The 17,405-nt window shown below is 43.7% G+C and overlaps 1 protein-coding gene across 1 annotated transcript; it reads right to left on the bottom strand.

The window, feature by feature from the left end:
- Positions 1–1,584: 1,584 nt before the first annotated feature.
- LOC148215992 (uncharacterized) lies at positions 1,585–14,259 on the bottom strand. Its single transcript, XM_088141418.1, has 6 exons — positions 14,051–14,259; positions 9,352–9,540; positions 5,984–6,055; positions 5,223–5,435; positions 4,548–4,622; positions 1,585–3,209 (listed from the first exon to the last, which is right to left on the bottom strand). The coding sequence occupies exons 1-5, from the start codon at positions 14,124–14,126 to the stop codon at positions 4,576–4,578; spliced, it is 597 nt and encodes a 198-aa protein (XP_087997544.1). The 5' UTR covers positions 14,127–14,259; the 3' UTR covers positions 1,585–3,209; positions 4,548–4,575.
- Between the last annotated feature and the right edge of the window lie 3,146 nt (positions 14,260–17,405).

Below are 17,405 nucleotides of genomic sequence, written 5' to 3'. Positions count from 1 at the left end.
GGGAGCAGTTGCTGGTAAGCGCGAAAAACCGTGCGTGCCCGAAAAGGGCGCGAAGCAACGGAAACCCCGCCTCCTGCGCTCGCCAGCTGGGCTCTGCCCTAGGAAGGAGGCTCCGGCAAACCACTTCCGAAAAACAGTTGCCTTGAAAACTGCAAGGACTCGTCCAAGCAGTCACTGCAGGGTCAGCAATGACTGAGCGCAGACAAAAAAAAAAAAAAATTCCTCTCTGCAACAGCGTGCAGGAACAGACTCAAGCTGGCAATCTGAGTTTTCCAAGGGAGAATAAGTCATCCAAGGCAGGCAGAATTCCTATCCTCTATTTTATCTTAAGCTGACCTGGTGTTTCTCTGGGTTCAGATAAATTTGTGTGCTATCATCCAGTTCATTGCCAACAAAACCACTCATATAGATGTTGCAGAACCCCGAGTCTCTCTCTCTATCCATGGAAAATGTAGAAACCTGTGCAAGATATCAGTGGTACTGGGCCCAAAATGCCTCCTTCCTGTTAGCACTTTCCATGTATACAGTATGTCCATCAACCTGCAATTAGAAATCCTGATTTGATCTTAGAGGATACAGTGCAGATAAAAATGGTTACTCAGCAGCTTCCAGGACCCCGTTGGTATTAAACTGTGGGCAGAAGGTGGCAGCAGCTCGCCACTTAATAAAACCCACAAGCACCTTTTAAAGGTTTCCTAACAGAAGAAGAGGAGGAACAGCAACATAAGAATGTAAGAGAGAAGCAGAAGAGAGAACCGGGAGGGAGAATGAGAGGGGAAAGATCTTACAAAGAATGGACAAGATGATCTTCCTTCCTCAAATTACATTTGCAGACTGTGGACACCCTTTCCCTCCCCACACAAGGTAGAATTGATGGAGTGGCTCTAATCTATCCTCTATAGGGTTTGTGTGTGTTGCATGACAAGACAGTTGATCAGCAAAATGTGTGGAAAGTTCTGGTGGGAATCATATATTCCAACACGTCACAGAATTGAGGGTCATCACAAAATGGATGTAAAGAAGGCTTATTCTTCCTCGCCTTTAACTGCAAACCTGTTGGAGGAAAGGTGCCTCAGATGGGAACGTTCTGGCTGGAACACTAAGAGATCTCCTTTCCATCTTTCCATGGTCAAACATTTGGGAATAAGCTGATCAGGAAATGGAGGGGATCCTTCAGCAGCCACTAACAGCAGAAGGTTGGGGAAATGGAGGGACCTAGTCACACATTTTTTCTTCTGAGGCAATAAGGGGCTTCCGGTCCTTCAGTCAATCATAAATATTTCCAACCCCCTGAGCCTAAGTTAATCTAAATGGGCTTTCATGTAGGGATACTCACTCAATAACAGAGAGAGTACAGACCAGTGTTTCTCAACCTTGGCAACTTGAAGATGTGTGGACTCCAACTCCCAGAATTCCCCAGCCAGCCAGCCGGCTGGCTGGGGAATTCTGGGAGTTGGAGTCCACACATCTTCAGGTTGCCAAGGTTGAGAAACAGTGGTGTAGACTTTGTCTGCAGAATGTGACCTAGACAGACTGTCTCAACTAGACACAGAGACAATAAATACATTTCAGTTGTTATTTCTGTTTAATGGTTAGCGGTCTGCAAAACTCATCCATCCATCCATTCATATATTTATAACCCACCTTTCCATCAAAGTTTGCAAAGCAGTTAGTAAAGCATATTCCAAAACTACACACACATGATTTTAATGCAGTCAAAATGGTTTAGAAAAGCCGATTCTGGATTCCAGAGGGATGCAGTTAATATCATCATAATAAATGATATTATTTGCCAGGCCAGAGGGTGCTGTGGTGTCAAAGATAGATAGATAGATAGATAGATAGATAGATAGATAGATAGATAGATAGATAGATAGATAGATAGATACAGAAATTGCCTTGGGTTTGCAGCGAAGTAGCATTACTGTAGTCATATTGACAAATCAGGGAGTTTTTGGGATTCCAGACTTGGATTGCAAATATTCGGGTGGCCAGTAGATGGCTGCCAGGAAATACCGAAAAATCAAAGTCTTTGATGTCCTCAAATGACGGTCTCAATTTTTTGCAGATCTGGTTTGGACTAACAATAAGACAAACGTGCCCTGGAAACTTTTTTTCCTGATTTGTCCTCACAGTGTTATCTTTATTCCATCCACAGTCAATAAGTAAATGAGGTTTAAATCTTATTTGGCAATGAGGAGACAGCCAAGGATGAGGACCCATGGTTGGGGCCTGGTTGGCACACCTTCTGTTCAGAGGACTCTTCCAGAAAGCAGAGAAGGAATGTTTGAGTCCTCAGACTCTGAAAGAAGCATTTTGCAACCAGTTCTCCTATGTCTGTCAGTTAGGAAAACAACAGTTCATTTACAGAGATGTTTCAGAACCGTAACGATGCCATTTAGACGTAAAGGTTAATATTTGACATCAATGGACTCTCTTTGCAATATTCCATCTGGATAGTTCCATAGCTTCAACGTTGGCCACACTTCCATTTAGTCTCACCTAAGAGAAGGTGGAAACCCCAACCTTTGCTTTAAACAGCCAGTCAGTCTTTGAATGATGTTGGTTAGTCATAGGAATAAATAAAAACCATGTAACACCATAACAAAACTTTGCCTTTAAGAACAGGATAAAGACAGTCACAGAAAAAGAGAAGGAAAAATAACAAAAGAGGAGGATGAAGGATCTGGGCAATCAGAAACTCCCAGGGAGAAGTCCTCCTGATGTCCACAGCCAGTGAGGAAGAAAGCAAGTGATCGTCTTCAGGAAACGAGATGATCAGGGGCCATTCCTGAAAAGGCTCTGTAAAAACAGGTTTACTTCCAACGGTGGGTAGCAAACATGGTTTTTGAGAAAGATTTGGAAACCTGCTAGCGGGGTTTCTATAATACATTTAACCAGCTCAGTTAAAACTCCAGTGGCTTCATTCTTAGAATACGCTAAGCCTAATTAGCTTTAAACTTGGTTAGGTTTTTTGTGGTTTGTTATATAAACCCAGCCTGTTTGTGGTTAATTTGTGGTTTAATGTATTGTGTAAACTGAGAAAGTGGGTTAACCAAGTGACAGTTAAGCATGTGGTGTGACCTCAGTCATCTCAGTTCATATGCATATGGGACACCAGAGCTCTGGGTGACCCATTTCTGTTCCTGTTTTCCTACTACAGAGCTCATCAGACTGGATGGGCGTCTTCCCAGAGAGGTTTCTTGAGCCTGTAGAAACATAATAAAATACAGGATTTAAAATTGCCTATCTTCAAGGTGATAATTTTAAAGAGTGTTTCTCAACCTTGGCAACTTTAAGCTGTGTGGACTTCAACTTCAACAAGGCTGGCTGGGGAATTCTGGGAGTTGAAGTCCACACAGCTTAAAGTTGCCAAGGTTGAGAATCATTGGTTTTAAAGTACCCTAGCACTGTCTGTCTACTGATTTGCTGCAGTCCCTGGCCGATAGCCCAATGAGATCCTTGCTTCTCAACCTATCCTCCTATTTCCCAGCCAATTTCACCCCAAACCCAGCAGATCTGCTGGTCCAATTCATCTAAGTCAGGGAAGGTTGGCCCTGACTACTCCACCTTAAAATCATAGGTTTGGTCCTGTGGTATACCCAACCCCAAGAAGTGGTACATATCATGGGCTATGATCTGTTTGTGTGGTGCTTTGAATCCCATGCCAAAGAGATGCAGTGCAGTGCAGGGACCCCTGATGTAGCCCTGTCTGCAAGTCTTTAAAGCAGCTGCATCTCTTCCCAGGGTCACAAGAGGCTGCTAATCTGAGTCCACTTCCTTCTGCCTTCCACCCTAAATGCACACGCAGGGAGCACACGGTCTGACTCTTCTCCTGGGGAGATATAGCTAACGAGGTGTTTTACCGATATCAGTAATGATCTTCTGGTAAATAGCTTCCTTTTCCGCTACAGTTATCAAACGTACTTCAGATTTCCCTCACAGGCACGTACAGAATGTTTCAACTTTCAACAAGAAGGTCCTTACATCAAACCGGTTGGTGACTCCTTAAATGGCAAGTCTGATTTAAGGAAGTGCCAACAGCTGGTACATACACCTCAAACCCTTCTCCTCTTCGAATCCAGGATGTTAACAGTTCTAGTATCTTAGGCTGATTTAAGCAATTCTGAGTTATTCCATAAACCCAGCTTAGGGGAGCAATACTTTAACACGATGTATGAACCAGATCACGGAGCGGTGAGTTCTTCTCTGAAAGAATCAGGGTGCTTTCGGTGCTGAATTTAGACTTGGTGAGGCCCTAAACTATATAAAGCTTGCAGGTCCCTCATTAAAAAGTTACACCAGAAGGTCTCACTAAGGCAGTGTTGTCCAAACTTGGCCACTTTAAGATGAGTGGACTTCAACTCCCAGAATTCCCCATGTTAATGTTCATGTTCATGTTCAACCTGGATCTTTATACGCAACCGAGTGCTAATCATGCCAAATGCTTCTAAGCGTTTCAGGAGTTCGCTTCAAAGAAAAGTGACCTCCTGGAAACCTCTCGCTGTTAGGGGAGGCGTGTGAGAAGATGTAGATGTGAAAGTTACCTGGATTCCTTCTGCTGGCAAGGAACCTTTATAAAACGAAGACCATAGTCGCTACAGCCATAATGGATAAAGTTGCTAAGAGGAAGGAAAAGAAAAAGGGAGCCATAAACTTCATGGTCACTAAGTGAAGCGGTTGCTTCCCACTCCTTCAGTATGGGAGCAAATCTAGATGAATTCCAGGGGCATCTTCCTTTCCAGTTTCGCTACATCCTTTCATCAGGATTAACGCCACTTCATAATAGTTTCAGCGAAGCAGATGTGGAGTTTGGTGGCACCTTCCATGCTATCTATAGCAGTGTTTCTCAACCTCAGCAACTTTAAGCTGGGTGGACTTCAACTCCCAGAATTCCCCAGCCAGCCATGCTGGCTGGGGAATTCTGGGAGTTGAAGTCCACCCAGCTTAAAGCTGCTGAGGTTGAGAAACACTGTCCTACAGGAAGCTGCTCGCAAAAGCTGATGCCCCAAGAAATTGGTGCTATGAGATTCGGTGCCAACTCTGCCATAGACATTATTGCTTCCCACCCTCCATCCCCAGCAAACATTCTTTTCCAAACTTCAGGACTAAAGGACGGAGCAAAAATCCTGCACAGAGATGAATTGGGAGGCACAGCAGAACCCTGGATTTCCTAGTTTTAGCCCTAAGGGAACTCCATCGCATCCAGACAGTTTTCTTACCTGCATCGAGGCGTGGATTTTGCTTCCCTGAAGTCAAGTGGCTGTCATTGACGCGTCGCAGATTGGAGCTGGACCAGACCCCACTTCTGTCCGCGTTCTCACATGTAATAATGTCAGATCCATCCAAGTGTTTAACCTTTAGCTGCTGTCCCACTTTATACTTCATCACCTTAACAGTGGTGTGCTTCTTTGGGATGGGGACTCCACAAAATCCTGTGGGGTGCCAGGAGAAAATGAGAGGACCCATCCCCCCGCAAAAATCAGCAACCCTGAATTCATCAGAATAGCCTAGTGCACTGTTGCTCAACCTTAGCAACTTTCAGATGTGTGGACTTCAACTCCCAGAATTCCCCACCCAGTGGCAAAAATTCCCCCTTCTGCCCGCTCCCTCCACCAGTCCTGCAGTGTAGTACATGTTGCAGTGACGTGGTAAGCCTTTCTCAGGATCTGATTTCATTCTGTTCAGGACTTTTCCAACTTTACCTTTGTTCCATCCTATTTTGGAATCCCTTGGCGTTTGTCTTCAAAGTCAGCACAAACATTTGCAGCCAGTTTTGTGTGCCTATCCCTTTGTAATAGCTATCTTTTTTACACACCCTCCTTCAGGGACTTTTTCCCCCAAAAAAACCTTGTTTGCCGTCCTCAAACCTTGTTGCATGGATGAGGTGCATCGGTGTTCATTGGGTCTCAGACGGGTCCACCCAGAGAATTAATTTGCTATTATTGCAAGCAAGATGTCAAAAATAAATCCTTGGTGTTACCTTCCATGACTGGTGGGGTGCTGATCGGGAGGCCAATGGAACTATTCTCCCATTTTGTTGTAGGAGACAGTCCTGAAGGAAGATAAACCAACTTAGGGTCAACTTTGCAGAAGTTCTAATGCAAAAAACAGAAATGCTAGAGAGATACAACCAGATTCCATAGATACGATCAGAAGAGTAAGGCCATTTAGAATGAACGTACTGAGAAAATTTATATCCTCCTTCTAAAGAGATGGGAGGGATGTCTGCAGGGAGCGAGGGTGTCAAAAAAGTCAAGATGGCAGTTATGACTGCATGCTCAAAGCCCCACCCCCTTTTTTACATGCATTGCGACACATGGGTGGAGCTCTGACCACGTGGTGGTGACTGCCATCTTGACTTTTTTGACTCCTTGAGGATGTCCCTGACTCTACGGCAGGGCTTAGTACTCCTCCAGCTGCCAGAATTGGCACTCCCAGTTTGTTCCATCTTCTTGGGCCACAAGGAGTCTTGCCAACATTTTTAGCCCATATGGGGGGAGATTCAGGATCAAACTGCATGCCCCAAGCCTTTAAAGCAGAGTTCCTCAACCTCGGCAACTTTAAGCTGTGTGGACTTCAACTCCCAGAATTCTCCAGTCAGCATGGCTGGCTAGGGAATTCTGGGAGTTGAAGTCCACCCAGCTTAAAGTTGCCGAGGTTGAGAAACACTGGCTTCAATGATTCTGAGTTTTCCTACAAGATCTCTTTGTGCATCAGACTATAATTAAAGGCATGGGAACAGGGGTAGTAAAGAAAGCATGACACTAAGACTCCGTGAATTGAGCCATCATTAGATAGTGGCTGTGGCGTTCAATTGCGCAGTTACGGCTGCTGTGAGTCTCTGCAAAAGCAGACATGGGCTTCCTGGAAACCCTGGGGCTTAACCACAACTCTCTTCCTACAGCAATGATACCAGCTTCGTGTATGTATGGTAAAGAACAATTGGGGTCACACCGAAGCACCTTCAGAGGCCTATTGGCAGACCGAAAAATGTTCCACCCCCTGCGTCAATCCTTGTTAGCGCAACTCACGTGTTCGAACGTTGCACCTCGTTTTGTCAAACTCCCCCAACCTTTTGAGAATTCATAAGGAGGGGAACCGGATAAAAGCTGTGGTTTTGCCTACCAAAATAGGTACTCTTTTGCACAGACCTTTCTCAGATCCACGGCTTCGTGCATGCAAGTGGAGAAATAATGCAAGATGGGGGCTACTTGATGAACGAGAACCCAGGAAAGCCACAATTAATTTGACGGGAAAAGGATTTGGTGTGGGATTTTTCTGGCATCCTTTTTTCCCACCAGTCGTTGGTTTCATTCATAGAAAGCTCCCACCTGCATTTTAATCAAGACCACAGACCAGACCCATCCTACAGCCCCTGCTGGCTTGTCAGATGGGAATCCAAGAGCCCACCAACACCAGTCTGCAGACAGGAGAAAGTGGGGAACTACCCCACAGCTGTGTAACTATTCCTGGGTTCCTGGGTTTATTAAAAACAATGAAAAAGCCAAAGTACTAAAAGAAAGGATACTTCAGTAATATCTTAGATCAGTGTTTCTTAACTTGGCAACTTTAAGATGAGTGGACTTCAACTCCCAGAATTCCCCAGCCAGCATGGCTGGCTGGGGAATTCTGGAAGTTGAAGTCCACTCATCTTAAAGTTGCCAAGGTTGAGAAACACTGACTTAAATGAAGCAATGATGTAAATCAGTCCACAAGCTCATCTTTGTACCCCTCCCTCCCACCCACCCAGATAAACCCACATGCCGACATTTGGGAGCCAAAATACTCTTGGGTATTTTGGCAGGGATGTAAACCTAAGGAGCAAATTACTGAAGAAATACACAGGGGGCTTCAATCAGCAGCCCACCACGTAGCTGTGAGGTCTTCTAATTTCTCAATGTCATGGTTCTCTTTGCTCTTATTCCCAGAAGAAGGTGACTCCAACAGACACGACAATCTGCTTTGGGGGAGTCTCATCACACACCAGCTCTTAAAGACTCATAGTCAAGACCAGACAACTCTGAGGGGCCATCTTCAACAACGTGGTCTGTGCCAGGAGCCCCAACCGGATTAGCAGGATAGAAATTGCAGGACAGTTATCTATTATCATCCTCCATCGTTAATATTTTAATCATCATCACTTCTATCACAGTCACTACAATCTCTCTTCTTATCATCAGATCTCTTCGTATCATCATCGTATTGGGAGAGGAAAACTGGCCTCTCTTATTGTCTCCATTGCAAGTAAAATGGTAAAATCTAGTTCAATTTTTGATGACTGTATGGATACGCTTATATGGACACACCTGTGTAGTTTTCTTGGCAGCAATGTGGAACTTGTTTGCTGCTGACTTCCTTCTTCCTCTGGGATTTTTTTTTAAAATTAAGAATTTTAACTTTACAAACTTTGAAAAAAAAATTGTAGAACTTTTTAACCTTTTTTTTAACTTAAGTCCTCTAGCTTTCGGATTTCCTGGTGGTCTCCGGTCTCTGCTTAGCATTTTTCAAAATCAGAGAAGGCTGGCTGGGTGTCCCCACCTGTTATAACTTCTGCATTTCTACGTTGATGCTGTGTCTCCCTCTCTGTTCCCATACTTGTCTGAAGGGGTCCCTGAAGGGAGGCAGAAAGCAAGCTTTTGTTTGGCTTAATCTGCCTGCTGAATTACCACTGCCCAACAAGCTCAACCGACATTCTAAACAAGCCAAGGTAAAAGGAACCGAGATGAGCACGTGGTGTACGTGCAGTTCTTATCTGTTAACAGACCTGGCTCTGCATGTTGTAGGAACAGAACAATTGTAACAGGTTTTGTCTCAAACATACATGGTGGTTTGCTGCCAAAATTCAGCAGCAAGCAACACACTTTACTAGTTGTGAATTGTGAAGGGCATTTTGTGCTCTGCATAAAAGCCCCTGGAAGTTCTAGCAGCTTATACGATCCTTGTTTATGGCTACCAGATCTGGGCTGTCAAAATTCAGATAATTTTGGGTTGCTGGCTAACAACAAGGAGTTAGCTCATTATATATCAGCTAATTACCATCCGGATATTTGAAGCTCAGCTGTAGCAGCCTTAGACTTGCTCTAGTCCAGTGTTTCTCAGCCTTGGCAACTTTAAGATCTGTGGCCTTCCAGTCCCAGGATTCCCCAGCCAGCCATGCTGGCTGGGGAATTCTGGGAGTGGAAGTCCACACATCTTAAAGTTGCTGAGGTTGAGAAACACTGCTCTAGGGAGTTCAAAAACTACTGATAGCATTACATTTCCCAAGAGTAAACACCTTCCCATGTACTCAACAGGCTTCCAGAAGGCTTCTAAAACATTGCTCTGTTTCTCGGAAATCCAACTTCTTACCTATGCAAGCAGGTTGCTGTTCGTACGTCCATTCAACAATTCCAGATTGCTCCTTGCATTTAATAATGTTGCTCGTCCCTGCTTTTCTCTTGTAGCCTTCGTCACATAGGTAACGAACCCAGGTGCCCACAACATACCGATCGGTGTAATACTCTGGAAACTTCTCTGTATCAGGAGCAGGACATATTCCTGCAAAGGATGAGAAAGTATAAACACGGTGCTGTTTGAGCATCATGGTCTTAAGCCCCCAGTTGGATGAGATCCGTTGCATTCTTCCACCCTTCCAGTATGAGATCCATTCCTTCTTTTCCAGTATGAAAAAGGGCCAAAGATGGAGAAACTTCTTCATGGCTTTCTTTGGGATTTAACGTCGTTGTGGAAGGCAGGAAGGTTGCAGATCGATTCAGCGAGCACTGTACTATAAAAGGTGGGTCATTCACGTATCCTGAAGGAGCACCTTGAAATTAAATAAGGACAAGAACACCACCCACCCTTCCCCATTGCAAGTTTTCTTTCATTAAATCCATTGAATTGGCCCAGATGAGAAGAATTATTTTGCTGCCTGGCATGACATGGAATTTGCAAGCATCCTGCATTGGTAGGCTTCCATTCTAGCAGCATAATGTTTAGAGTCCTTGGTGCTCTCTGAGCTGGGTTGCTGGCTTGCAGACGTTTCGTGACCCAACTAGGTAATATCATCAGTGCTGACGATCAGCACTGGTGATATTACCTAGGTGGGTCACGAAACGTCTGCAAGCCAGCAACCCAGCTCAGAGAGCACCAAGGTCTCCACAGTTCAACCCTGAGCTACAGATACTCTCTTCTATTGGAGCACAATGTTTATTCCCAAGTAAGACCCTCTGTGCTCCGGGGGGATTATTCTCAAGTAAGTAGAGTCATGACTGGGTAGCCCAACCAACAACTCCCTGCCTCTAAAAATAGAATTTGGGCTACCAGAATGGGTAACAAATCTCCAGTTTGCTACAGGATGGCAGGAAAGAGATAGCTTTTGGCAGCCCAGATCTGGTAGCTGGAACAGAGCAGCAAAACCTTTTTTTAGAGGCCACAGAAGCTCCTGCTTGATGCTGAAGAAGATGAGGAGAGGGGGAGATGTTTCCTGACTCTTCTCATGGTTGTTTTTTGGCCTCACTGTCCCAGGTTCACTAGGAGGAAGAAGGTAAAGCGCACACACGTTGGCATCACGCCAATCTTCCATTTTTTATTTCAATCTCTGTGACTTGCTCTTTATCACAGAAAAACCATCTGGAGGAAATTAGCTCAGCCTGAGAGGTGTGTGATTTTTCGTAAGGTAAAATCTTGCCATTTGAAGTGAAACTGGACCTTCCCATATTCTCTTTCATCAACTTTCCCCAGATGCACCTAACCACAGCACACCTGTTTTTTTCCTGCTGGGGCCCCAGCTCTTGAGGGAGACAAGTTTAAGTCATCTTTAGGTGCACTGTGGGTTCAAGGGTTAATTCCAACCCCCTTGAAGGACAGCTTTGGGGTGTGTAAAAGGGATCAGGTTGGGCCACCCATTTCCTTGAAGAGAAATCCAGGGACTGTAGAGACGGAAAAGAGGCAAAACACACATGGGGGCCGCCAACTCAAGGATGGGTAGAGAGCAGTTCAGTTCACAGTGGGGAAAAAGTCATAGGGTAAGTTTAGCTGTCGCACACCTTGGCCATCAGATGGAAAAATGATCCAGTTCAGGCCACGTTATCAGGGTCCAAGAGAAGGTAGATTCTTTCCTTAACTTCATAAAGAAGTCAGGAAACCTGCAAAGCTTGGATTTTCTTTTTCTTTTTGTCATATAATTTTATTAAGTATTTTAAGACAAAGATAAAAACTAACAAAAATTAATATAAAGGAAAGGGAAGAAAGAAAGGGAAAAAGAAAGAAAGAAAAAGCAGAACGTGCAAAAAGAAAGAGTGAAAAGAAATAGAAAGAAGTGGCTTCTGATTTTCTTTACAGCAATTATAAGTAGCAATACAAAATTACCTCTTACTTTATAGTTACAAGAAAAAAAAACCCTCTCTTTTTATTATTATCTATTTTTTCTAATCATCAAAATCAGAAATCATACATTCATTTTTTTCAGTTTCACATAAAAAGTCTATAAGGATTTCCAGTCAGCAATAAACGTAGATCTTGTCTTTTCTCTAATCAAAGAAGTCAAGTTCATCATCTTTGCAAGTTTCATCATCTTCACCAACCGCTCCTCCATTGCGGGAAATGCCAGATCTTTCCACTTTTGCACATATAATAATCTCGCTGCAGTTATCATATATAAAAACAAAGTTCCGTGACTTCTTTCCAGCTTTTTCTGCATCAATCCCAAAAGAAAAGCCTCTGGTTTCAACTGTATATTGATCTTTAAGACCTTCTGAATTAGTGGATGTATTTGTATCCAAAACTTTCTAGCTTTTTTACATGTCCACCAAGCATGATAAAATGTCCCTTCATGTTGTTTGCATTCCCAACGTAGATTTGAGGAAACTTTATACATTCTGGACCATTTCTGTGGTGACAGAGACCAAACCTGTGAAGCTTGTGATCGAGTCTCTCATGAGACATGTCTTTCCATTTCTGTTCATAGCGATAACCTTGGGTGAAGGGGAAGGGTTGGAAAGTAAGGACTGGGTTACATGACTGCAAGTTATGTACCAGATAAAATGAGGTTCCCTCGAGCAACTGCTTCAAAGAACTGTTTGAAATCTTGAGAGAAATGTGGCTGGCCTTGATGGAAAGTGAGAGTTGGCTATGCACATGGGTGAGTTTCACTTGAAGATCCTTTTTCATTTTACCATCTTTGACTGTGGTTAAGTATTTTCAATACAGTCATCCAGCAGAAATCATTTCCTGCTAACGAGTTATAAATGGGGGGAGGAACCTGTTACATTTACCTTTTTTAAAACACATCTACTGCCTTCCAGAAACACATTTCAGCTCTTTCAATTCCCAGCTAGAAACCCTTCAGCTTGTGAAGTCTATTGCCGCTCGATCAATGCGTGTAAGAGGCTCTTCCTGCAAATACTGCTGTCAGCAGTGATGATGGAAGCTGAACATTTATGAGTGACTGGAAACCCCTTATGGACTTTTTTGCTCAAAAAAGAAAAAAATGGACTTGTGATTTATGAGTTTGATGATTAGAAAGGGTAGACTATGGGAAGAAGGAAATCATGGTGTCACCTCAGAGAGAAAGGGTATAAGTGTATAAGTGTACAGTACTTGTAATTGCTTTTAAGAAGATCAGACGCTGCCTCTTTTTCCCTTCCCTTCCCTTCCCTTCCCTTCCCTTCCCTTCCCTTCCCTTCCCTTCCCTTCCCTTCCCTTCCCTTCCCTTCCCTTCCCTTCCCTTCCCTTCCCTTCCCATATATATTGAGAGAGGGGGAGAAAGCTGAAATCCAATTACATCTGGACAGCCAAAAATTTCCCTGTGCCTGTCCACAGCGTGCAAGTAAAGAAAATGGTGCAATTATACAGTGGAGGCACCCAATTCTGCATCTGAGAAACGTGCAGTAACAGCTTCATCTCTGGGGCTGTCAGGTGTTTACAGGAATTAAAGTGAGTGGGAAAGAGAACAGAATCACACAAAAGAAATGAATGACAATGTCCCTAGAATGACTAGCCCCTTTTAATGCAGTTTGAAAGGGAAAGATAAACTGGGATGGACTTCTCAGAGCCTCAGAAAGCGGATGACGATCGGCAAAACATTACAAGCCCAAGAGGACAGGTAACCACCTCCCTGGTGCATCAAGAGACAGCTAGCAAGAGAATCAAAGAATCCTTGAACAGAGAGATAAATGGGATGCTAAAGTAAATGTATCCAATTGCCAGAATTTTGTAATCTAATTCTCTTTTCAATATTTCTGGTGAAAGAAACTCTGGAAATCTAGTTTTCTTCTCTGTAAGGGGTGGCTAGGGACTTGACTTTAATCAGATGTGGTTTTTCTCCTTCTGGGACCGTAGGGATAAACAACTTTGCTTGGGTTCTCCATTTCTCCCCGTCCCCCCAAAACACATGAGAACTGGGGTGAAAGACCACCAGAAACTCCCAAGGCTGTTGGTTTGACAGGATAGTTTAAAAAACCCTCCAGGCATAAGAAAATTGCAGTGCACTTCTTCATACTGGTGAGAAAAGGTGCCTGGATACAGACACCAAAGTTGAGTTTACCTTGTGGCTATCTTTACCATAGGTCTCTCTCTCTCTCATTTTCAGGAATAGGTGAACTCTGGTCCCCCAGTTATTTGTGAACTACAACCCCAGCATCCCTCACCACGAGACATACAGGTTGATGCTGTTGGAAGCGGTGACACAGATTCTCCACCCCAGAATGGGATGAGCGTATTAATAATCTTTCTATCAACTGAAAATGTCCTCAGCAGCAATTAGACAACAAAATATGGTTCCAGTATTATTGTCTTGTAGAAAAAACTTCCCACACAGCTCAAGCTAAACTGCATCTGCTTTGCCTTCCCATGAGACGAGCAACCACTTCTCACGCCCTGCCAGCTGCGACATCCTTCTAAGTCATCTGCACAGAACTCCCCTTAAACTCTTTGCTTCAGAATCTTGCCTTCATTCACAGGCAAATTCACAGACAAATCCATCCACGGGAAATTGAATCACTAGAATACGTTGCCTTCCCTTACTTAATTCCAGATGAGAATTGCAATGCAATGCCAGTCAACTTACCTTGTCCACTCCCCTCAGTATCTTGGAAAAGGCTGCATAGCAGAAGGAGCCCAAATTCAAGGTATAAGCCACTCATGTCTTCTTGAGTTGCACCTCAGGCCAGTTTGGAAGGGAGCCTTATCTGACAAACTCTGAGTCTGTACATATCTCTTCTGGAGGTTCGGAGCAGAAGGCAGTTTGATCATATCTTCCCAACTCTATGCCCTCGTCACCCACCACCCTGCAAGTAGCTGAAATCGCACACAGGCACGAGTCCTACTCATCTAGGAAGTTGCGTTTGCAAACGAGGGTGATTCAGCCCAGCTACGGTTGGAGGAAGTGGTTTGCCCATGCGGCTGAAAAATCTGACCAATAGACAGGACATTTCTACCAGCTCCTTCTAAAAGCAAGAGGCGTCTAAACTGAAGTTGCAAAACAATCACTCAGTCAGTTCATCTGTATGTTGTACCAATGACAAAGATTTCCAAACTCTGCGCCAGGGAAAACTGGCACGCCCGCACCAAGGACCGAAATGTGAAATAGTGATATCCCTGGCTTTTATCTTCTGCATTTCATTTCCACTTCATCCTGCTGTTTACAGTTCTCTTCCCACCAACCCTGGCCATAACTATTCTTGTACGTTAGGACAACATATTCCACCTAATGGGTGGGGCTGCAGTCCATGAAACCTAGTTCCATAGCATCCATTGTTAGTCTTCAAGGGGCCACCGGACTCAGTTCTTTTTGCAATAGCAGAATAATAAATTCTACATGGCTGGTTTCACATGGTATGCTCAACACAGCCTCAGAATTAACCCATTTGGGGCATTCACACAAAATATTGAAACTTTTCAGGATGGCAAAGCCTTATGAAGCCAGATCCTCCTTCTCTAAACACATATGAGCTTCCTGCATACGAGAAGAGAGGAAGAATCCAGATACGGGGCTGTAGCTACTGTTGCAAGGACATGTACATCAAGGGTAGCGGAGCAGATCGTCCTTCAACTGAAGGAACTGTGCCTTTTTTCAGGGATGACTGAGTGGGACCAAAACGGGAAGTAAGATTAACTGAGGTATTTTGCCACATTACAAGCTACAACAACCTATCTGTCCATTCTCTGTTTCTTAGTGTTATATCCTTTGAGAGAAACAGAATACAGTAGTTCTGGATATTTTATGGCTATACCTCCTTTTCCTTAATTATGACAGCTCTACATGTTCAGTTAGGAAAAGATCCGCCATGTTCTAGCATGTGAAGAGGCTGTAATCTGAACTAGATTATACTCAATCAAACTTGGAATTTTCAATATTACTACTAGGGTTTCAAAATCTTTTTCAGCCATCCTATTCACTCCAGGTTTAGGGAGTAGGTTTTCTGCATTCAAAGCAGGGATCCTACTGACAGTTTACGGCCTTTATTATTCAATATTTCCTCCAGCAAGAGAGAAGAAATGGATAATCCTGGAGATTTTTTTTTAAACTTTCTCATTATTGATCAGCCATTTTGTCACTCACGAACATCCAGCATTTTCTCTACTTGAATTTGGAACTGTACGATTGCTCTTGTCATTGCATATTTGGGAATCAGGTTTCACCTTTCATAAAAATGATTAAATCTATCACTTTTGTCTCCCAGGACCACTAGCCTTAATTCTGCAGTGCCACCTCTGAAACTGTTCCTCATCCAGCCAGTGTGACAAGTGAGGTTGTAGGAGAATGCCAGGATAAAAGTTTTGACCCAACATCAAATGTGGATCATCAAAACTGGTGCTAGAGCAAAAGAGTTCTTCAAAAGGACCATGGAATCTCTATGGATGACAGCAGGACCTTTGGTCCTCCAACCTAGGTTGATGATGGACCAAGTAGCCAAGTGGGCAGATGGTGAATGGGACCACCAAGCCCAACCACCCAAATCTTAGGAACACATCCAGGTCAAATCAAACAATAAAGGGAGACCATGTTATGGGTTGCACCAGCATTTTAAAGAAGCACCACACGATCAACCCGAAGGCAGATTGTCCTAGCAGTCTCAGTCTTGAGAGATGGAGGAAGGACTAAAACGTAGTGCAGCTTTCAAGCACCTGAACCAGGTTTTCCTTACCAACTAGCACAGAATTTGTTCCTTGTCAGGAACTCTATCCATGTTAGACGGATAGGAACTCAGTGCTGGGTTGGCAGAATACTCTGGACTCAGCCAAAAAAGTATTGAATGTCATGAGGAGGGTTGTAAAGAGGGGTCTAACATTTCCAGTGTTCTCTCTCCTTTATCCAGACCGATAATGAAGCTCAAGCTCAGATATTTTGGCCACCTAATGCGAAGAGAGATCTCTTTGGAGAAGACCCTGATGCTGGGAAAGATTGAAGGCAAAAGGAGAAGAGGACGGCAGAGGATGAGATGGTTAGATAGCATCACTGAAGCAATGAGCATGAAACTGAGCAAACTCAGGGAGGCAGTGAAGGACAGGAAGGCCTGGCGCAATATGGTTCATGGGGTCACGAAGAGTCGGACACGACTTAACGACTAAACAACAACAACAATAGAAACCAATGCAAAATTAGTTTTTATTGTTTCTGAGTTAAAAGCTTCACTCCCTTACATGCATACACACGTCTATATCTACCCAGTTCAAACTCTTACCAACCAGGCTAGCTTTTAAGTTCCAGAAGAATAAAAAAAGGTAGCCACCAGGCCATAACCTCATTTGGCGTGATTACTCAGAAGTCCCATTGTTCCCATCCTGTTTAATAAAGGCTCGGCCAGACCTGGCTTGGTATTCTTCTGAAACCCCCTCCTTGTATTTGCCCACTTGAGTGCCAACGCACATGGGAATCATCTCTTGTTATGAGAATCATCTCTTGTGGAATCTTCATAGAGGTCTTCATTCTGGTTTTCCTCCAGATGCTGCATAAAGAAGAAATCTTCCAGAACAAACCCTTGGGCCTCTTTGTTTTGTTTTAAGTGGTTTTCGTGTACTCCAACATTCCTTCACACCTATATACAACTTTATGGCACAAGGTATGCTATTTACATAGGTACCAAGCAACTACAAAACAGTATATAGCAATGCGGTAACAACGGTAGTTTGTGGTTCACCAATTGTGGAGACCCAGCAAATGTGTCAGGACATGATGTGTGAGTAACACTATCATTTAAAGTCATCATCTGCTTTATTTGTTTGGATATCATGTGTTACGTAAACTTAGCAACTGCCTTTTGTTAATCCAGGTTTAATGTTAGACATGTTGAATCTTACAGCATATTATGAACGGTCCTATTTTAGAACAATCGTAATCCAGACACAAAAACTCTATGTAAAATGGGATGAACACTGCCAAGAGAACAGGAGATGCCAACCTCAAGGGAGGGAAAAGAAAA

Source organism: Python bivittatus, unplaced genomic scaffold (assembly GCF_059951505.1).
Source record: "Python bivittatus isolate LINGU-HERP-01145 unplaced genomic scaffold, Pbiv_v1 ctg000330_np1212, whole genome shotgun sequence".
In the NCBI taxonomy this organism is placed as follows: domain Eukaryota; kingdom Metazoa; phylum Chordata; class Lepidosauria; order Squamata; family Pythonidae; genus Python; species Python bivittatus.
This window is presented reverse-complemented; position numbering and strand designations above follow the sequence as displayed.

Coding starts and splice junctions, on each gene's coding strand:
- LOC148215992 (XM_088141418.1), bottom strand. CDS start 14,126: ATGAGTGGCTTATACCTTGAATTTGGGCTCCTTCTGCTATGCAGCCTT. Junction 9,541..14,050: donor TACTGAGGGGAGTGGACAAG/GTAAGTTGACTG, acceptor CATCCTTTGCAG/GAATATGTCCTGCTCCTGAT. Junction 6,056..9,351: donor ACAGCAACCTGCTTGCATAG/GTAAGAAGTTGG, acceptor ATCTTCCTTCAG/GACTGTCTCCTACAACAAAA.